The sequence below is a fragment of the Embiotoca jacksoni genome, unplaced genomic scaffold, assembly GCF_022577435.1.
Source record: "Embiotoca jacksoni isolate LCO1_2020_lvr unplaced genomic scaffold, fEmbJac1.0.p SCAF_11, whole genome shotgun sequence".
In the NCBI taxonomy this organism is placed as follows: domain Eukaryota; kingdom Metazoa; phylum Chordata; class Actinopteri; family Embiotocidae; genus Embiotoca; species Embiotoca jacksoni.
Window position 1 is genome coordinate 19357348 of NW_027185241.1, and position 23035 is coordinate 19380382.

A 23035-nucleotide genomic window follows, 5' to 3' on the forward strand; every position below is an offset into this window, starting at 1 on the left:
CACATTTTGTAATGTAATATACAAAATAAAGTTGCACGATACCACTATACCACAATGAATTTTGAATATACCAGGTTGAAAAAAGTCAGAATTCTCCTTTAAGTCTCTTTTGGTATCAGAGGGACTGAAGTGATGGTAAGCAACATGTAGTCCACTGCATTAGATCAACGAGTGACCCAGTTAGGAGGTGAAGTCTCAACAAATCGAGTCAACAGGGAATCTTTTCTGCTTCTGCATTCATCTGCTGACAGGGGCTGTCAGTTTGTACACACCGCGAATGTGCAACACTGCCAAAGTTTCTCTCTGTTTGCAGTGACGGATTTGACTTTTTTTTTTTCTTTTTTTTTTACTATACACTGTGTGACTGTTGCATTATTTAATATTTACACTCAAGTCTCATGGTCTCTGCTAAATAAAATGTTGTGATAAGCTAATGAATCTTGATTGCGTCATTAGGTTTCCTTTTCTCACGTTTTACTCCTGTCTTTTCAGAACATGGATAAGACGCAGCTCCCATCTGTGACGCTGATCGTGGGCTGTGGAGTGTCTTCGCTCACATTGCTGCTACTCATCATCATCTATGTGTCTGTCTGGAGGTGAGATAATACAACTTACATTTGAAATATTAGCACTGGGCTGTCATTAATATACGGTGTGTTAACATCAGACCAGCATCTCAACAGGTGGGAGGATTTGTTTTGTTCAACATACATCTGTTGTGCACGACTTGGAGCAGGTTTAGTTATTAGCAGAATATTAATAATCATTAAAGATAACTATTGCTTTTCTTAAACATTATTAATCATGATTAAAAAATATCAGGACCTTTAGGAACATTTGTATTTCTGTATAAATATGGCCTATAATTTAATTAGATTATCACGTGAAAGTACATGAAGGGGAACTTGAATAAACAAATTAGATAAAATGTTGTATGGCTGCTCATTTATTATTTGGGCAAATTAATTAAATATTACACATCTGTGAATGTGGAAGTTCATTATGGCAAGAACAGAGGAGATTTCTGAGGGTGTCAGAAAAAGAGTTGACGATGCTCATCAGGCTAGAAATGAAGTATTTGGAGTCCACCAATCCACAGACTGTTGGTGGTGGTAGGACTATGATTTGGGTCTGATTTGCTGCAGCTGGACCAGGATGGCTGGTCATCATTGATGCAATAATGAATTATGCATCTGTCTGTGAACTAAATATCACCAAAATTGTCCCAAAATCACTTTTCTAAAAATACACGTGGTCTATTTTTGATGGAAGCTGCACAGATCAGGCCGGCGGGAAGACACAGGAACACCAAAAGAACCTGGTCATTTTTTTTTTTTACAATTAAACACTCAAATCCGCACATCACTTCGTTAACGTCTAATAGAACAAGAACTGTATTCTCCTCCTGCTAACAGACACTGTTTGAGAAATACAGTTATTGAATAATTATGAGTTAATAAAAGGACAAAAAAATAGACCATTTATACAAGTTTACCCACAATAGAAGCAAAACAATGAAGCAAAAATGACCAAATCAGAAAGTCAACTAAATTGGGAAGAGAAAATGCTTTTCTTCTGAACAGTTCTCAGAGGGCAATGAAGGGAAATGTCACGCAAAGTGACGGAACATATGATCTGTGGAATCCAGGGGTTAGCACATGTGTGCCCACATTTCAAATTTGAAGCAAACTGCTGTTAAAACTTAACAACAAAGACTCAATGCAGTTCATAGAATTCAATATATTCTGTTGCACAGATACATGTTGGTGTTGGAAAAAAATACATATCAAATATTTTAATACATTTCAAATATATTGCCCTGCCTAAATGCACCTGTTTTTTGCTGCAGAAAGGACTTAAGTTTTTATTGGTTTGGTTATGGTTTCAAAAACAATGTGCAAATACACTGCAAAGAGAAATTGGCTGACAAACTGGATGAATCTAGTGTTTTTGTCCCAGGTGAATGATGCCTGGCATGAAAGTAGCTTGCAACATTACTACAGTTAAGATATTCTGAACAGGCAGCTGGAAGGGAAACTCCGGAAATATATCAAAATACATCGTTCACCAAAATCCAGTCATTTATAGCATCTGGAGAAAGGTTTAAAACTAAAGCCGTGATCTTGGCTACAGGTCTCACTGCTCATTTCAGTCGTAGTAAGAGTTTCTTTCATCTCCCTGCAGGTACATTCGGTCGGAACGCTCAGTTATCCTCATCAACTTCTGCCTCTCCATCATCTCCTCCAATGCCCTTATTCTCATTGGACAGACTCAGACACGGAACAAGGTAAGATCCAATCAGGATCTCTCATATTACCAAGGTGATACACTTTATATATTCATGAACTAGAACGGCACATGGAGAGTGCAGCTCTCTGCCAAGGCCAGTAGTTTTTATTTTTGTATTATACGTAAATCTTTAACTGCAACCACTTTACATGTCTGGATATATGTGGTGATGTTGAAATCGAACCCTTTCTCCTCGAATCAAATCACCTTGAGTGCTTTATTAAGTTTGAGCAAGTATGTGTATCCAATAGGATTACCGGTGCCCGTGAATGTGGATTGTGATATTGAGCCATAGTATTTTTAGAATTGCCAATGTTTTGCCACAATAGATCTTTACCACCATCCACCATAGACTCTATATAAAAATGGACATAGAGTCTGGGTCTGAACAGTGAAGCCAATGTGGAAATGCTTTAAAATATAATACCACCGAGGGCCAGTAGAGGCTGGTTCTAAAACACCTTCAACCACCATTCAAAAAGCATCAACTTCTCTCATGAAATACTCAAAAAATGTTTTCTACAATGGTTAGTTAAAATCACTTCTTCTAATCAGTGGTCCTTCTTAAACTAATTCCATATTTAATTTGATTTTAGGCATCAATACTTAATCCGGAAGTGGGTGGGAACTTGCCATACATTTTTCCGAGCCGATGTAGGAAAACACCGGTCTGAGTCATGAGCTGTAACTTGTCAGAGCAACAGTTCTCCGAGTAACTCTGCTGAAGATTGAAATGAGTCGATGACAGAAATTAACCAGGAAAGTCACGAGTTGTTGTTAATTCCTGTGGATGCTGGACACTGACCGAGCATGTGTACCTGCGACGAGAGCCGTAGCAGTCGGTGTAAACGAGGAGGCGGGGCTCTGTGTGTCGCTGGCCTCGTGTGTGGACACAGCTAGTGTCTGTTAAAACCAAAGCCAGTAGTTACCAATTACAGATATCGACACAATTACTCAGATGATACTTGTGCTCGTCAAAAGTGCATTATCTGTACAGGATACTCCTTTCAGCCGAGTGCTTGTTTCATCCCTACTGCCAACACTTTGTTTTCCCTGGGTTTCCTTATATTCTAAGGCCATCCATCTCCCAGCATCCTCTTGTTTTTTTAATTTTTTTAATAAGGATCAAGCAGGTACTAAATCCATAACCCTGCTGAAGGACGGACAAACAAACTGCACCAAAAACAATCTCCTCGGCAGAACTAATAACATTGAACTCACTTGTTTTCCTTCTTTTTTCTGTTGTTTCAGGTCTTATGCACCTTGATTGCTGCCTTCCTTCATTTCTTCTTCCTATCCTCATTCTGCTGGGTTCTGACCGAGGCGTGGCAGTCATACATGGCAGTGACAGGCCGCCTCAGGAATCGCATCATACGCAAGCGCTTCCTGTGTCTTGGCTGGGGTGGGCCTTCTCTCCGCTGTCTGTCATTTTCTTCTCTTAATGTGGGCTCATCTCACTGCTCCTGTGTTACCATCCCTTTTTATTTCCCTCCCAGGTCTCCCTGCTCTAGTTGTGGCGATCTCCGTGGGATTCACCAAGGCAAAGGGATATGGAACACCGAGCTAGTAAGCATGTTTTCCTACACATCTGCCATTGCCATCGTACACATCCTTCTCTTCAACTACTTATTAATGCCTGGATGTTACACTTGGTTAGATGTTTATCTCTGCAGGTTATTTAACTTCTCTTTCTTTTGTTTCATCTATCTTTTATCATCCTCATTCTTGCCATGCACACACTCCTCTACCTTTCACTTCATTCTATCTCTCTTCACTGCTCAATCTTTACCACGTCAAACCTCTCCCATCTCCATGTCCTCTAATCTCATCTCTCGACATCTTCCTGCTCCTCTCTCGTAGCTGCTGGCTGTCTCTGGAAGGAGGTCTTCTCTATGCATTTGTTGGACCTGCTGCAGCTGTAGTCTTGGTATTTATTCTTTCCTCTTTAGTCTGTGTTTTGTTTGCTTTCAAAGCCTCTCCACTTAATGGAGGTTTACCAATAGCAATAGCTTCCATTCTCTAACTAAATTCTGACTGTATGTCCATCCAGGAGTATATCACAATAATTTTGTTAACAATCAATCACAGTCATAACTGTTATTCAAAGATATAGAAATATATTATACCACAGATAAAAAATTTCAAAGATTGTTTAAATAAAACACAATACTTAACTTGAAATAATGGCCCTGGACACAGTAATATCATGGTGGTCACCGTCAGGTTAGAGGTTCTACCTCATTGTTAAATAGCGATCACTGTTAAAATAACAGAGCAGTGCATTGTTGTATGTTTCTATAAATATAAAATAATTTATCTAAAAACAGTACCTCATTGCAACAGTAAATAAAAAAGAAGATGGCACTAATAGCCCACACTTTATTTCCTTTTCTGCCTCCTTTCATCCTTTTTTACATTCCTACATTCTCTCCCCTCCTCCGACTCTTGTTCTTTAGTTCCTCCTGAACTTCCCTGCTTTGCCCGTTTATCTCATCTACCTTCTCTTTTCTTCCCCAACTTTCCCTCATCTTCCACACCTCCTTTTTTTGTCATTTGTTTGTGTTGTTCCTTCCCCTTCTTTCATTGCTAATTTTCCTCCTTTGTTTCCCGATGTTTCCCTTTCTTTTTTATGTCCCCTTTCCTTCCCGTCTTTTTTATTTTAATCCACGTCCCTTACTTCGGTTGCTTATTTCAGGTCAAAGGTGATTGTGACCTCACAAAACACATTTGTGGGCATAAGTCAATAATCTATGCGCTAATTTTGACAAAAATTCAGACAAATGTTTAATCGGACAAAATAGCGAAGTGATGCTATTCATATTTAAAAGGTCAAAGGTCAACCCTTCTGTGTTCACTTTCTGGTTATAACTCAGAAACAGAAAGGCAGATTCTGATTATATTTCACATTTAGTCAAATACTGGTGACACAAATCTTGGGTGTCCACCTTAAAACTGTGGTGATTGTATAGATGCTGTAATTGGGTTGATGATGATGATGATGAGCATCCATGTTTTAGAATTTGTAGCCTCTTTACAGCCTCTTCGAAGCCTTGGCTATTGTCAGTTAGCTTTGTTATCGTTAACATGCTTATATGAACACATATAAAGAACCTTCAAGGTCTTCACTGCATATATTATATGAGTTCGCACAGATAAGGATATAAACTGCAACTTCACTGGTTGGGAGAGGTGTTCAACTGTGAGGTGGTAATTCCAGTTTTTACGGATCTTCCTTTTCTTGTTTACTTCTTCTTTTGTGTCCTGCTGTTTTATTTTACTTATTTACTTTTTATTTTCCTTCCCTGCGTCTTTCTTTATATTCCTGCTTCCTCCTCTTCTCATTTACCATCTGTGCTCCTCCAATACTTTTTCGTTGCCCTTATTTACTTTACCTCTTTTTTTCTCTGAAAATGTATTTATACTTTATTAATTAGTGCCATTTGCTTAGCTAAAAACGCACAAAAAATAAGTTAACTTAAGTTCTGTGCTCACATTTTTCAATAAGAAGAGTGTATATTATCATTTATATTTCACTGTCAGTGTTATTAAGTATTTTAAGTACCCTGATTTTTTTTTTTTTTTTTTTTTTTTTTTTTATTAAAAGATCACTAATTACTCTTCTATAACTTGGCCACAAACAATAGCTCTTCATGGGCTGGCAAATGTTTGTTAAAACATGTAATGGGAAACCTTAAACATGATTTGCTTTTGATCACAGTTCAGAATCACGATGATAAACTTCATGTAACGCCTGAACGTTTCCAGTCCTTTAAAAGATTTTATTAAGTGTCCATAGAATAAATTCAATATTGCACACCCCAGCTATATCAATAGAGAAAATAATAGACTCAGTATGTTCATATATCAGATGATAGAAGATGAAAGAAATAGCATATTGAGTGTTCCTTCTCAGAGCTACTGTATAAAATGAGAACAAGGACAGCCTCACATTAACCATAAAAAACATGTGGGGGTTATTCCCTATATAAATTGCCATCCCAGCTCCCCTGATGTTCAGCTGATAGGTAAATAGCAGACGTAAACCCTGGCAGAACACACCCTCCAGTGACACGGTGTCCTTGTTTTGCTGATCAAATCCATTTGCCACAGTTTCATTGATTCACTTTCATGTTCTTCTTTTCCACCTACAAGTGAACAGCTTTTTTGCACATGCTGTTTCTCTAATAAAGCTGCTGCAGCAGTTGGCAGTCACACCGCTCACTCTGGCCACCATCAGAGTGGTTCGTTCAACACATTTCCTCAAAGCTGTAACATTGTAGGACTCACTACAGTCAAAGATACCCCACCTTTGATTTCACAGCTCATATTTTATGTACTGTTTTTATTTTAGCACATTCTATATTTACAGCTAATATGTGTTAGCAATCCATCCTTTCAACTATTTTTTACTTCTCATGCTTCATGTCACTAACATTTAACATGATACCATGAAGTATTTACAGTGCAGAGCCTACAGTAAGTACAGCTAGTGTTTGTGGTATGACTCAATTATATGCATGCTGCTGTCATCATCTTGTCGTGATGAACATCATCACCATCGCCATCCCTCATTGTCATTAGCAGAGCCTCGCTGCATGCTTTGAAGTAAATAAACTGTCTTTTCTCTGCTTTAATCCTGTGCCTCTTCTCTTTGGCAGGTTAACATGGTTATTGGGATTCTCGTTTTTAACAAACTGGTGTCCAAAGACGGCATTACTGATATGAAACTAAAGGAGAGGGCGGGGTATGCCTTATATCACACATTCATTTTACACAGTGACCTATAACCAGCCTGAGGGCTCAGCCAGGAGATGGGACAGTTATTGGCCTGCTTAAAAATTATCCTAGGCTATCTCTCCACACATTGTTAAATTGGCTGAAGATGATACTTAACGGCCCTATTTTTGTACCGGCACAATGCTGGTCTGAGGGGAGATCCAGGCGCATTGGCACTTTGGTACAGTGCAAGGGGATTTTTTTTTTCTGCACTTCTGCCAGGTTTTTGTGGCTCAACAGGAACCCAGGTGCACCAAGATGGGTGGAACTGTCCAACGAGGAGTGTGTCAGTAAAGATGCAGTGAAATTTTTGTGTCAATTTTGAAGTGAAATTGCGCCTAAGCCCCAACCAGCTCCAACCAACCGGTCCAAGTGCAACACAGCTGGCAGAGTGCTATTTTCATGGCTCCAGTGGGCAAGAGCTCACTTGAACAAAACTATCCAACAATTACATCCAATTACATGAATAATTAAAATAAGATTTTTTTTTTAAGGCAACCTTCCAATTTACTTAATCGTATAAAAATTCCAGCTGACTCTTGTCTGTTGAATTCGATGTGAATCAGGCAGTTGGAGTGCGTCATGACGCAGTAGCCAATCTCAGCCACATGATATAAAAGGCAACTGAGGTTAACTATAAATTAAATGCTTTTAAATTACACATTAAGGGCTAACAATTCAAAAGCTTTTGTCATATTTAGTTGTCCAGCCAGCCATGCAAGACGCTGCATCATTTACAGCACGGCAGTCTTATTTAATTAATGATTGAAAAGTAAACTATGCACACTTCAGGCTCCCGATGCAATTTAAAATATTTACACCACATCAGTGACATTTAGAGCACATTGCTCTTTATCAGTGTTGTTAATAAATCAATTGCATTGGGAGCTTTGAGTCTGCATTATTTGCTTCTGCTCTAAATGCTCAACATTGTTCCAGAGCCTGATTTCAGTATATTGGATGAGTCTTCTTTGTTTACTTTTAATTAAGGATGAAAAAACAAATAAAGTTGTGAGTTACATGATCCACATTTCCAATGCATCACCTAATGTGATGCCCCCACCCCAAAATCACTTCCTTATATAGCTGGGGAAGAGATCTTTATAATGTTAGATACCTCTTCCCAAGCCAATTTATTATCATCCTGTGTTACTCCTGTGTAAAATGCAGTATTCAGTGCAGGTCTGTTCCTTCTTAAGCCATTACAAAATTGACGATACGCTGCACCACAGCGGTTTTATAGGGGATGAGAGGGGCTGATTTTATTGGCCATGATTGAAGTCAGCCGTGACACCTTTTTTTATTCCTACTTTACTACTGCGCCACACTGGCCACAAATGCCTTTGGGGTTGGGTTTTCCCAAATTACCAAAAAAGTTTGCCACATGTAGCCACAGAACTCGGACCTGTGTTTGCCCTGCGCCTAGATTCACAAAAATAGAGCCCTTAATGCTTAGCACCAAGAAAATCAAAAAAAGATTCAGAAATGTGACTGAATGAATATGAAAAAAGATAAGTGACCAAAAGTAAATAAATGTTCTCATATAGCATGTGACTCACATAAAGCTATGGTCACTGCTTTTGACTAAATGGAGGACAGACATTTTTTTAGACATCACAGAAAAAGATGTGGGGAAGGCTGTCTGGTTATTGGTCCTGCACAGACTAAGCAAGATGATGAGCCATTTCATTGCTTTCTTTTAAGTTTCAAATGTATATCATTTTCCTCCAGCTGCTCTTTGTTTGCAGGTGTTGCTCTTGATGTGAAGTTCTGTAAAACCATCCATATCTTTTTTTTCTCCTGCTTGGTTGTTTCTAGTAAAGGGAAGCAGGGCTTTTAAACAGTAAGTCTGCACTAAAAAAATAAAATAAAAGTATGGTTTATTACAGCTGGGTTATTACTTCTTTAGTTCTAGCCATCAGTTATTTTGGTTATATCCATCAAAGTTATCTTATCATCTGAATTATTGTGTTTTGTTGCATTTCCAAGTACTTTTGTGAGTGTAGTGTTACCATAACCAATAAAACCCATGGCCAGAGCAACAGAAATAAAAACAAAGTAGTAATAAACTGAAAATACTTTGTAAAATTCACAATTAATTTTCTTTAGTTGTACTCTGAAGTTATTGTCAATTGCAGCTAAGTGCAGTAAAGGTATGACGATGGGAGATACGGTTTACCCAATAAACCATTTTTTACCTTTTGGTATTTTTAGTAGCAGCGAGTTGAGACAATTAAGGTTTCAATACAAAAGTAGGAAATACTGAAAGCTGAGGGAAAACAGTTTGGTGGCAAATACACCTTCCAACAACATTGCAGTGTTTGCAATGTCAACATGCCGGCGCTTTTCTCTGCATGGGCACATTCGGGCTACTGGAACTTAACTAAGTCCTTTCGTCTAGATGACACATCTGCATCATTTTTCTGGCATCTTTTGAATGTGCATGAAATTACGTGAGACACCCTGTCTGGTGGAGTTAAGGATGAGCCCCTACAGAAACTGCCACAATGCAGTTGAAAGCTTTTGAGGGAAGGTCCTTGGCAGAATCTTCTCAGGCAAATTTTGAAAAGGCTCATTCTTTGAGCAATACCTGGAAGGGGGCTTTTGAAGAAAGCGTCTAGGACTGGGTCTACATCCAGTGCCCCAACCAGGCCCACCCTAAACAAATAACGTGGGTCCACCACCATGTGGGCTTACTGCTTACAAGTTAGGGTCACTCCAACACCAGGTGGAGGCCAACATCTAACGTCAAATTTGAATGAGGACCACGGGGCAAGATATTATAGTTTAGCAGCAGGTCTTGTTATTTCTTGACCATCATTGGACTTAATGCATGCTGCACTAATTGTGGTATTTGACAACTGCCTAACTGTAGTTTCTGCAAAAACCAGGCAACCCTTAGATATAAGAGACTAGCTTACTTGGTAAAAGGATATAATATGTTAATGTTTTGTCAGGAAACAAGATTCATTTCTAAGCTTCCTTTTGATATTGAATATTATTATTATAAATAGAACTACACAAAACCAAAAATCACGACGCAAAATCATTCTTTGCACATTATTTGTGTAAATGTCACAATATTTTTTTCAACAGATATGAATATTCAAGTACAAAGAGTTCATGAAATTTGCAGTATTTGTCACGTAACTGGTGACGAAAGTCACTGAACTGTTGGCTTCCAAAAATACACTGGCACACATGAACCCTGCTCCCCTTTACCCTGTAGGCTGCTCTGTCTCCATTAGCATTGTTGGTGTATTCAAATGTTATTTTCTTTCTCTCTCTGAAAAAGATATTTTCTTTCTTCGATGATCTCTCTGTTCAACTGTACTTGTTTTTGCTGTCTGAAATGTCATGTTTGAGTTTGCACAGAATCCCCTCTCTCTCACTCAGGGCTCTGCAATCAGGAACACATCAGTCTCAGAAGCCCCCTCCCATGTCATCAGTGATTGGGTAAAAATACCTGCCCATCCCACCCTATTCTTAATGTATGGCTAACAGCCCTGCCCATCACCAAACCTGCTGAATCCTTTAGCAAGCTCCTCTGATTGGCTTAATTTTACTTCCTTCCTGTTCACCTCTCTATTTCAAAATTGATCTTGCAATTTCCGCTTTATCCTGTAACACAATGCTGCCTTAAGTTGAACTGCTTTTAGAGAAACTCTTCTCAATAACATGCTAGTTGCAGTGCAGTAATATTAATATTTTCTATTCTCTTGAATAGTATGGGAATGTGTGTGTGCCAGGTCAGTATGGTTGTCATGACTGTGTCTGTGCGTTTGTATTCTATGACTGATAGAGTAACTCATAGAAACAGATTGACTGACAGTTAGAACTGATGTGATTGTAGTTTGATTTTTTGGGGGGTTTTCCTTCATCTTCTGAATGTGAACGTTAAAAATTAAGCTCTGATAACCAGTTTAGGCTCCTTTGTCCAGTCTGTTTGTCGCACAATCTGTTTCCCAATCTGTGGCTCAAAATGCCCTGTTGAAATCACATCAATAAAATAATATTATTTTATACTTAAATTTCATCCTGATAGTAAGTAGGACTAGAAAATAGAAGTTCATGGTCTTGGGATCAGTGTGACGGAGTTAATTTTAATTTAAGGTCCACTTAAGGTCATATAAGACCATGGTATGTGGCTGAAAGCTCCATGACGGCAAGGTACTTTGGTCACGTGATAACAGGTGGCAGTAAGTGGAATTAGACAAAAAATATATATTTAATAATAATATTAATATTTAACATTTAAATACTCCTCCAAATGTTTTGGGATGGAAATGACTATGCATATTGTTGTTGGATTGAGTACATGTGGGGGCATGTCTCACAAAAACAGAAATATATTCCGTTTTACTGCTGAGGAAAATGGAAAAACGCTTTTTGCATTGTGTGAGGCACTATATCAAAATAACCTCACCGCTGAGTGCCGTTTCTGGGGGCTTGCTGTCCACTGACTCCTGAAGCCCGTCACCAACTCCCAGGTTTTCAGAGACAGCTCATGTGGTGTATTGCTGCCGTTCATCGAGCCCGGCCGTGTATGGAAGACTCCCACTGGGAAGATCCTGGTGGAACCTGTTTAGTAAGCAGGGTCCATCAGCCGTGCAGGTCTGCGCATCAGCTCACCGATGTTGTCAGTTGTTAACACTAGACCAAAACTGTTCACATCATTGACCGATAAGTGGTGGAAGCCCTCAGTCAGGAGTCTGTGGACAGCCTGAGACATATGAAGGTGGACATTCCCGTTTGACACAGACCATCTTTGAACAGGGAGAGAGTTACCATTCCCTTTCTCCTTGGTATGACATGCTATGGTTTGTGTTAAAACAGGTCATTTTTAAGAAGTAATGTATGTCACTTGAGTTACTTTACAAGCGTTTTAAATTACGTCAATAACTTACTTACATCACTTAAAAGAAATCCAAGTTGACTTTCTCTTTCTCACGCACTTAAGTGCTGGTCTCCCTGGTGACAGTCCTGCAGACTTTGTCACTTTTGCTACTCCATCATATGACCTCCTGTTCAACCTGACACCAAAGGGCACTGTGTGCATATCTCTTTAATGCCAACATGTTGACAAAATGGCTGTATCTGAAGCCCTGGGATGAGTATGAGAATGGACTGAACAAGTCATACAACCCTGAATGTATCCATGTAATCATCTTCTGCCATTAGAAAGTAGCTAGAATGTTTGTCTCTATTCATGTCGAGTTTTAGGATGATCCCCAGGAATTTAAAGGATGCACAGAGTATGTAAGCTCTTCAGTGAATTTTACCCCTGCTTGCCAGGAATACCTTCACATGGAAGCTTCCAGAAGACAACCTACTTATAGAAACCCAACCGCCTTAATTGGCTCTTTGCAATATGACAGAGCAGCTGTTCTACTTCAGCTTTTGTCTGACGGTGAGCTCTCTTCATAAAAGACCATGTTTGATGGAAATATCTGACAGCAGGATCCCACAAAGCAAAGTGATCCCATGTGACAGAGGAATTTTAAAGTCCTTAAAAATTGGCTTTCGCAGGAAAGTGTCATATCACCTTGAATAAGCAAACAGGGGTCATGTCACCCGCATTTGCGTTCACCTCCTGCAAGAATACATAAAGTGTATCATACAGACAAGAGATAAAGGAAGTGGCCAGTGGATATGTTAAATTTGCACTGGTGTGATTTCAAAAAGATGGTGATCACAGTTACGAATGAAATAGTCGCCCTGCCTACTATGATCCCATCATATCATGACCAAAACAAATTGAAACATAATTAATGGTACAATTGCTCTGTACTTGAGATAATTTGATTGTCTACATACTGCACATGGTAGAAAATCATGTCTCTCAAGCTCTTCATAGTTGAGAAGGCAAATGATAAATGGGGATAAAACATGTTGAACTTGCTCAGGCTGTTTGGTTGTTGGTTAAATTATCTGAATATAATCTGACTTGCGGCCCTCGCTATGCCTTGCCGTTGCTGTTTGGAGTTCTCCAACTGGTGAACAACAACAACAACAACAACATCAACAACAACAAAAAGGATGTGTAATGGTTTTCTACCTTTGGATGACCCCACACCGCCCTTCACCCACGTGCCTCTGCAGCATATGTTTCTCAAGGATCAAATGCAATATGTGTTTAATGAAGCTAATTGATTTGTGCAGAATCTAATCAAGTGCATTGTAGCATCTGCACGAGGCAGGTCGGCTCGCACTTTGGAGACAGGCCTCGCTGTGGAGTCTCCTTTTCTCTGGAAATTAGAGGCTAATTCACTGAGAAAATTAAAACAGACAGGAGAGGCCCAACTCAAACCAGAACTGTAGTTTGTTTCCTCTCTAACAGGTGCTGTAATTGTTTCAGTTGTCAAGCCTGTATATGTACAGGTATACTCGTAAATATTAGTTGGTTAATCAAAGATGAAGATTTAAGATGGAAGTGTTTATCTATTTATCTTGGCCGAGAATTCCATCCCACATCTTGTAAAGTCGATAGATGACGGTTTATGTTGTACCCGATGGATGTGACGTTTGTCTATATTGGATATGTATTTATTTACTTAGTTTAATGTGTCTCATTCCACCCGTCCAACCACCCACCCTTTGTCCCCCGATTCTTCGGTCCAGGGAAATGGTGGATTTAAAAAAGTGTTGATTGCTTTTTAATATCTGTGCCTGCAGCGTACATTTAGCGGCTGAATTGCCCTTTTAGTTGAAATTGAATTTCTTCCATGATGTGATTTTTAATCCAGCCGTCCAAAGGCTACAAAAATCGATCTTCTCTGCCCCTCAGCACTAATTGTTGTTTAGCAGGAGACCATATGGTAACAGATTACTTTGTTATTACTTGTCAATATCTCCTGCGTTATAGTTTGTCTTTGTCATGCAACAGCAGTGGAGAGATATACAGAGTTGTAAACAGTGTGAGGAGTTTTGGGAGATTTGTGCATTTGAAGAAAGATAAAGTGAAGTTGTTTATTGGTGATCATACCTGGAGTAAGTGTATACTGAGGGAAATACAAATGGAAAGTAAATACCATCATATTTAGTGAACTAATTAACCCTCGTGTTGTCCTTGGGTCAAAATGACCTGCAGCTGTGTTCAACCAAGTTCTATTTTATTTCTATATTTTCATATTTTTTGGGATCATTGGTCATCATTCTTTAAAGAAACCCTCACAGCCTCCTTGTCACCAATGATCCCAAAAAATATGAAAATAAAATAGAACTTGGTTGAACACAGCTGCGACCCGCCAACATTGCACCTGACCAAACCTTTTGGAGCAAGTATTTTTGTTATTTAAACAATGTGGTCGTTGGACAGTCGCATTGCACTTGCATTGCCTAAAACACAATACTAAGCTCTGTGACTGGATTTTTGAAATCTAAAATAGCTATTTAGGTTTGAAGCAGTCTCCTCTCCTTAAGTCTTAGGTTATTTTCTTAGAATTTCCAACTAAGTTCTGGGCAATGGTTCTATTAGTTATGATAACACTATGCTGGTTATCTATAAGATATTGTGCCTGCACTGAAAAGAGTAAGTCACACAGGGAAGGAGCACTTGCAGTCAGACAGTCAGTCCAAACTATAATTTGTCTCCAGGTTTTTACTGTTTATTGGCTTTTCCCTTTGGACTCGGTTCATTTTACATGGCCCATGTAGAACATGTGAAATGAACAGGACTTCTACTTCCAGATCTTTGAGCTAAGTATCAGCTTAGCAGAACTAAGTTTACTGGTCACTTAACTGCTTGTCAAATCTTAATTCCTGTAATAAACTGGATGCATTGATGTTATGTAACACTCAAATCACAATGGAAGGAGAGTTTTATCCTTTATAAAAACGGACTTCAATGGAGCACATGTTTATGTAGATCTGTGAGAGTGGAGCTTTCAGATGTGTCTGTGTATGAATCTTTGCACGAGAGGTGGGCATTGCTTGTAATGAGCAGTCAGTACAATCAAAGATGACCCTAGGTTGAGGCACATCATGATCATTGGAGCAGCAGAGATGTAAAACCTGCATGAAATTAGGCTTTTAGATTCAGCTTTATTGGATTACAAGCAGATAAATGGTTGGGTGGGTGAAAAGCTGTGAACTCCCAGAGGAGTCCCAGTTCCTTCGGGCTATCAAACCAGTCATTTGTGAAGAGAATCAGACACCATGTGGATTAAGAAAACTTCCAATAATGGCCATGGCTTTGCCACTTGTCCCTCCTCCCCCCTGAGTCGCACACCGATAAACCCTAAAACACACCAAATTCCAAGCTGGACCCTGAGAGAGAGATTGTGTGAGAACACTGTGACTCACTGTGTGTGCGTGACTGTTTGTGCGTGCTGTTGTGCACACGTGCATCTGTGCGAGTCTGTGTGTAGGTGCATTTGTATCTGTTTGTGTATGTTACAGCGTGTTAATTTGACTTTGCAGTCAGATGACAGTGCCACTGTACAATATGACGCTCAAATGTGCCAAGTGCGGAGTTATCTCTTCGGCTGACGTTTCCACCACAGCTACCAGTAACGCCATGTTAGTCCCGCTAATTATTTTTCCTTAACTCTTGTTGCCTCTGTTCTCTCCTCTACTGTACGCCTCCCCTCTTCTCCTTCACTTGATTGGTTCTCTGTCCTTTATCCCTCTGTCATTTTTTCCCCCTGATGCCCTGGCTGGGAGGATATCACTCAGTATTACAAGACCCTTAAAGCTTATGTGCTGCTCCAGAAAACAAACTGTGTTAACTGTGTATATGCAAATAATTATGATTATGTGCTTGATGATTGAATGAGAATGAGTGTGTGTCAATTTGTCTTTTAAGTAAGTCAGAGTAACAAAGCTGATTAGAATAGATATTGAGAGGCCATGGCTTTGTATGGAGAGAGGCTAGCAATACACATGTATTGTCTCAGTTTGTGTGTGATCTGAGTGCCTAGATGGATCATTTCCATTATTTTCAACCTGGGCCATAATTTTATATTTCTAGCTGTTGTGCTAATAGAATCTGATCGTACCGTCTGCATAACGTTAGTTGTATAGTTACTTCTTTTTGCAGCTAGTGTTGCTCTCTGCTACAACCCACAAATACAGCTTCTAAATTCCTAAATTATGTCTTAAATAGCTGTGACTGAACAATTAGTACACATCATATTACTTCATAGCCTGTACTGTGACACGCTAACACTCCATAAACAGAGCACACATTTTTGTTAGCGAGTGGTTAAGTACTCCAATGTGAAAAAAATGAATCAGGCATATATAACTATAACATATATTTCACACTGGGATTGGGCAATATGACAGTATTTTATATGCAGTACCAGTCAAAGGTTTGGACATACTTCAGTCAGCGGTTTTGTATTTTTACTATTTTCTACAGTGTAAAACAAAACCGAAAAAATATGTAGAAATATAGAAATTCTTTGAACAAAGAAAAACATGTTTTAGGTATTAGATTCCTTAAATCAGCCATTGTTTGCTTTTATTACACCGTGGCAAAATCTTCCCCTGTTAACCAACTTCAAGGAGGTTGTTACCCAAAGCTGTCTTAAAGGAGTGTCCACATATGCTGAGCTCCCTATGTGGTGCCACTCATCCATAAACTCTCAGTTGGGTTTAGGTCAGGTGATTGTGGTGGCCAGGTCCTCTGATGCAGTTCACTTCAATTCAGTTTTCTTTGTATAATGCCAAACAACAACAGAAGTAATCTTAGAGAACTTAAAATACTAAGGTTCAGACCTTACAACACAATTTAACAAAAAACAATTGCGGTGAGGAAAGAAAATCAAATTACCTAAGGGAAACATGTATAAGGTGAAAAGTATTGGTCCTAGTACAGAACCCTGTGGAGCTCCATGACTCACTTTTGTTTGTATGGAAGAGTCATCGCTGACATGCACAAATTGGAATCTATCAGCTAAATATGATTTTAACCAACCTGGTGCAGTTACTTCCAATGACGTGTTCAACTTTCTGTCATCAATCTTGTCAAATTCAGAGCTAAGATCAAGCAGGACAAATAAAGTGATAACTCCACATGTCCAATGGCAAATTGTACCACTGCTCTTTCTGTGCTATTAAGCACTCTAAATCCTGGCTGCAGATTTTAACAAATCCTTTCTATGCAAATTGTGAAATTATTGATTTGCGAAAGCTTTTTAGGGTGGTTTAATTACATCAACTGCAAAAGCCTACAGTACGTAGGCGGTTAATAAAGAGAGAATGATCAGATCAAATATGGAAGAGTTCATTCACAATTAAATCATCCTTCAGCACTCAGATGAGACCATTGTTGAAGTTAGTTCAGAGATCTTTAGGAGAGAAACAGTCTAAATATGAATCAGGTCTTTAAGATGTTTTTAAAGCTCCTGTTCTTGATGATGCAGCTGCGACAGCTGCATGAAGGGTGTGATTTTTTCTTTTAATCTAAAACTTACAATTTTCTTTATAAAGAAGGTGAAAATGTACATACGGGAGCAGGTTATGTTTAAGATAACAGATCAAAATGCACCGCCTACTAACCAATCAATTATCTCTGAAAATGACAACACTTATCGTAGCTGATCCTGTGGAGCTCGGTGCACTGATAGAGATACGAGCTCTACTTTTCAAAGACTTTTCAAAGAGTGACAAAGTTCATATGCTTTCCCTGACTATTTTTGAGAGATTTAGACCCCATTTCATTTTGCTTTTGTACACCAATTCATAATTCTATGTCAAAGACTGATTTAAGTACTAAAGCTTTGTTCTTGTTGTACTTATGAGATATAAAAATTAAGCCAAATTTTTGTATTTGCTCCACCGTCTGCTTTTACTGCAAGAGGTGCAGCTGAAAGACTAAGGCTGAAATTGTCATGCTGTGCTGACAGAAAGTGACCAAATTTGGAGTACGAAGGTTGTAGTTTCTCTGAGCTCTGTGCACATCAGGGTGCTGTCACACACAACAGGAGCAGTCTCTGAACTTGTTGATCCACCCCTGTGCAGACATAGCTATGAATTACGTAAAAATCCTAAACACTACAATGTTTTACATTTTAGGTTTTTTTTGCTCTCTTGCTGTCTTCATAATTCTATTTGTGTTATTTCTATAGCAGGTGTGTCCAAACTTTTGACTGGTACTGTATATCTTGATTCCCTCACTTCTCCTAATTCTGTTTCATGGATGTATGTGTATTTCCAATATTGACTACAGCTCATCATTGGTTCATTGGTAGCTTTAAATACATGTGTATTATGTATGCATAAACATAGGTTTTTCTGGTCCGATTACTTATGTTGTTGCCAACTTTGTCCTGTCACGATCATTTACTCTGGAAATAGGCTATATTATCAGTTTCTTAAGGGTTATCTCTAAATATTATGGGTGACTCTATGATGAAACCATTTTGAATATTTAAATATGAATGTGTCTCCCAGTTCCATTATGGTTGCATAACATATGTTGTTATTAACCTCGTCCTATCCCTATCTAGCTGCTGTAATTCCGATTTTTTTTTTAAGTCCAGCATATTATATATATATATATATATATATATATATATATATGCAAATTTCACATGCTGACTACAGACCAATTTTGTGAATACTATGGATAGATCTGAATACAATTGTTAAAATAACACAATTTTAAATGTTTAGATAATTTTTCTTCAAGCTTTATCATGTACTCATGACTTTTGTTGTTGCCAACCTCGTCCTGTCCTGATGTCATCATTGTTCCTCCCAATCCTGTCTCACCCGTTAATGATTAATTACAGAGTTTTTTTAAAAAGGGATAACCATATATTTACATAAATTTAAAGCAACACTTTCAAATGTTCAAATAATAATATCTTCCCTGGTCTCAGCAACTTATATTGTTGCCAACCACGTTCCATCCCAATCCGGTTATTCCTACCCCTGATTCTGTTTCTTTCCTGCGTATTATGTATTTTCTGTGTCCACTACAGAGTATCTTTCTAAATTAAATACATATGTCTCAGTAGAACACTCAAAATATTCAAATAACAGTGTTAAATCTAGGCCATGATTTAAAGTTACGTCAGCCTCTATTTTAAATACCAGCTGTAGAATAGATTTTTTTTTTGTGTAACGCAGCCAACATCGTTATGCATACATAATGTAACATAAAGTCATGCTTGTGTTGACATGTTTCGTAACGCCAGATGAACATCGTGTTGTCAGCCCGAGCTAAAAACTGTTGAAAGGTTAAACTGAGTCAGCAGATTTTAGTCACTGAAAATACTGTAAATATGATCATATACCAGCCTTTCTAATACCATATGGGTGTGGTCAAGAGATCTATGTTGGAATCATCTTCTGGTTTTACTTAATGTTGGATTGTCATGGAGGACAGCGTTCCCTGTCAAATAACATTCATTAAAATTAAATAACAATAAAAACAAGGTCCAGGCTGAAAATAACTGGAATTGTCCTTTGGATAGGTTTCAGCCCTTTTGAATGCAGTACTGGACTCTGACCACTTTAATGCCAAAAGTATTGTTGATGTAATGCTAATGTGCTCCAGAGTGTTACTGTGAGGAAGGTGGAAAAGTCTTCACATAACAGGATGCATCCAATTTTTTAAATGAATTGAAGGAAAATTATGCTCAACATCAGCAAAAACAAATACTGTTAGCTTAGCACAGTTTAATACCAGAGGTGGAAAGCAGCTTTCAATTGAGTTGTGTAGAATTTTTACATCTCCACTTTGTGGTTTTCCTTTTTTTTACACAACTACATTCTCCAGGAAAACATTTATGTTTCACATGTTACTCTGCAAAATAACTAATTGAATGAAAACTAGATAATAAACTTAAGAAAATGACATTATTGATCAAGATGGCATTTAAACAAGAACACATGACAAATAGACACAATTTAATCATAATGGGATTTCCTTTGAAAGAAATTGTAAGTGGGTGGTGTGAAAAGCTTTTTTATTAGAGCTTTACAAGTAGTTTTATTCTATATTTTAATAAAACTAATTTTGTCTCGTCTGTAAGAAAATTATCTTGACAGAGAGTAAATAATGACACTGGCACCCCCCCACCTCGAACGCCTCCACCACCCTTAAATCTTTGTTACTGTGTGATTTGTAGTGATTGTGTCCTCATGCAGTGATTTGTAATGTTTTGAGGGAAGCGTGTGCCCGCTTCAAACATTAGTTATAATTACAGTCCAGATGTTGACGCAGACAGTTTAAGGTGTTCGGGCATTTTAATGTAAGGCGATCCACCCTTTTTCAGTTTATTTGTTCCTTTATAATGCCAGCAGTACATTGAAAAACTAACAAAACAATGAAATACCTTCATCTGTGTAGGAATAGCAATGCTTAATAGCATCAACAACAATGTCAGAATTTCTGTTTTTTTAGCAAAATTGTTTCTCGCCCTCGCTCAACAATTAATTCCAGTCCCTTCTACTTTGCAGTTTTTTGGATCAGAGTTAAGTTCTTGTCAGTGAATCAGAACACTTCCTGCACAGTTTATAGACGTCAACAATATTGTAGCAGCACGATGGTCATGAGATAACTATACTCTTTCTGAGTGTAGTTATAATATGAAACACCCATATGAAGTGTTTTTGACAGCAGCTTAACACTGATCAAGTGGAATGGACCAGCTGCTGAGAGAAAAATATTCTTTGGTATAAAATGACTTATATTGATGGAATTGGTGATGTGGAAGTGGAACTGTTGCATTTAGCATGTTTTTTTTTGTACCTACTTTTTCCACCTCTGGAATTTTCTTCAACTAAAACCAAACCTGCTGATTGTGTTTAGTAAGAGGAGTTGAGTGAAATATTATTTTGCAGCAGTCACATCAAGAGTAGTTATTGTCCTCATAAATTCCTATTGCTAACATTAGAACAAATGGAATGAGTCCGAAAACAAAGAACAGCAAAGTGGGAGCAAGAACGGCAGGAATGACACTTTTCAGACTCTCTCTCTCTCTCTCTCTCTCTCTCTCTCTCTCTCTCTGTCCTCCTTTGTCTCTGTATTCTGTTTCAGCCTCATTACTATTGTTTTTTTCTCCACTGCTCACCCTCGCTCCCTTCCTCTCTTTCCTGTGGCACTAGATCCTCTATGGTTTGATTGAATCATCTTAAACATACATGCATGTAATATATGTGAATTACAAACATATATATCTGCAGATAATGGATGTATGTTTTTGTTTGTGATGATAACATAATTATTTGTTGTGATGTTATGTATTTATGCATGGTTAAAGTTGAAGGCTGCTAACAGTATGCTAACAGGATGGACAGCTAATGAAGGGCAAGAAGGAGATTAGTTTGATATTATTTGAAGCATTTCATTCTGTATTGCTGTCACAAAGGAAAAGGAATCGAGTTTATCTCTTGGAATTATTTTCTATAGAAAATTGCCTTAGATATTAAAACAAATATTTGAATCTTAGTTATTGAAAAATATGAAATGTTTTACAGTATAATGATAACAAATGTCCATGAGTGCTGCTCCTGACTGTGGTTTTCTTCCCATCCTGCAGGGCATCATTGTGGAGCTCCTGTGTAGTTTTGCCTCTCCTGGCCCTCACATGGATGTCAGCTGTCTTGGCCATCACTGACCGGCGCTCTGCGCTCTTCCAGATCCTTTTTGCAGTATTTGATTCACTGGAAGGTTTTGTCATTGTCATGGTGCACTGCATCCTTCGCAGAGAGGTACCTTGTATGAAAACTCACTCACAATTTAAGATTTTTCCATGAACACTGTGCATTATCACTCAATGCTGACACAGGCCAAAATCAAATTTGTACTGACAGCAGATGGTTATGTTGGTACGTCAGTTTATCAGTCCAAAAATTACTTTGAGATGTATTGAAAACAAAACTTCATGCCAATTTTGACAGAAGTTGACAAGACTTGCAGATAGAAGAGAATGATTCCTAAGAAAGTTCCCCCTTGATCAACATGGTCATGATGGTCCTTGGTCAGTGATGCATCCTTAGACCAGGGGTGTCCAACCTCTTTTCCTCTGAGGTACTTTGACCAAATGAAAGTGTCTTGTGATCTGCTCATGTTTTGTAACATGTATTCACTTAGCTGAGCTCCACCCAAACCAGCTTCTTTTATGGTTGGTGACCAATGCCTTACAGTGTATCCTCATGTTTGTTTTGTTTTTTTCAAACCCTAACCTTTCCTCACCAAACCATACCCTCACTGTAAAGTTTATTATGCACATCCATATTTCCAGGGAATAAACCGCTAATCTTCAATCATGTTTTTCATGTTAGCTTTAGCATCACCTTCAGGCCAAATGTCAATAATTTACTCAATAACCATTTCATTCCCAGACTGTCATCACATATCTCCAGTTGGATGAACACTATAAATTGGAATAATCTATGACTCCAAACTCTCTGCAACAGAGACCCTTACAATGCTTCAGGAATTCTTCCCCCAGACAGGCCGGACTGTCAACACTACTTCAACGTGCATTACCTTCAGTGGAAAAGGTTTAAAGTGTGCCGCTATGGCACTTAAGTTCGTCAACATGACTATGTGGCCGCTCACAGCGCATTGAAAATAGGCAAGTTTCTCCCCGGCAACAACACAATTGTTGCTTTCCACCACTATTATCCACGAGCTTTGGCTCCCTGCTGCATCCTGACGCACGCCTGATTCGCATGCACTTCAATAGACAAGAGTCATATTAATTTTAGATATAATTAACAAAATCGTAATGATTCATTAAAAAAAAAAGTTTTAATTACTTTTGTAAATACACCCCTGCTGTGCTGTTCCGTCCATCGAAGCGCATTTAGGTTCGCCTCTGCACAAGTCTTGAAGACGGCATTTTCAATAACCTAACTGATGAAAAAGAATGGCAAAACTGAACTGAAGTGAAAAATAAATAAATATTCAAAATGATGAGAATCCTTCTTGACGACGGCCGTTATGGTCGACGAGGTCCATAATCTCAAAATTCATTAGGTCCAGCTGCAAGGGTGCAGATGGCCA

The 23035-nt window shown here is 38.5% G+C and overlaps 1 protein-coding gene across 11 annotated transcripts in view; it reads left to right on the forward strand.

Annotated features, from left to right (window-relative positions):
* Nucleotides 1-23035, forward strand: part of adgrb1a (adhesion G protein-coupled receptor B1a) — a 167364-nt gene that overhangs the window by 135173 nt on the left and 9156 nt on the right. For 7 of the 11 annotated variants that reach the window (XM_069143485.1, XM_069143478.1, XM_069143477.1 and 4 more), the window contains 8 exons: nucleotides 493-596; nucleotides 2185-2287; nucleotides 3541-3691; nucleotides 3786-3855; nucleotides 4150-4216; nucleotides 6948-7033; nucleotides 15487-15585; nucleotides 21564-21735. In XM_069143485.1, the coding sequence (XP_068999586.1) occupies nucleotides 493-596; nucleotides 2185-2287; nucleotides 3541-3691; nucleotides 3786-3855; nucleotides 4150-4216; nucleotides 6948-7033; nucleotides 15487-15585; nucleotides 21564-21735 (852 nt within the window). Of the gene's footprint in view, nucleotides 1-492; nucleotides 597-2184; nucleotides 2288-3540; nucleotides 3692-3785; nucleotides 3856-4149; nucleotides 4217-6947; nucleotides 7034-10461; nucleotides 10522-15486; nucleotides 15586-21563; nucleotides 21736-23035 lie in introns of all 11 variants that reach the window. The other 4 variants (XM_069143480.1, XM_069143481.1, XM_069143482.1 and 1 more) reach the window with 2 other exon arrangements.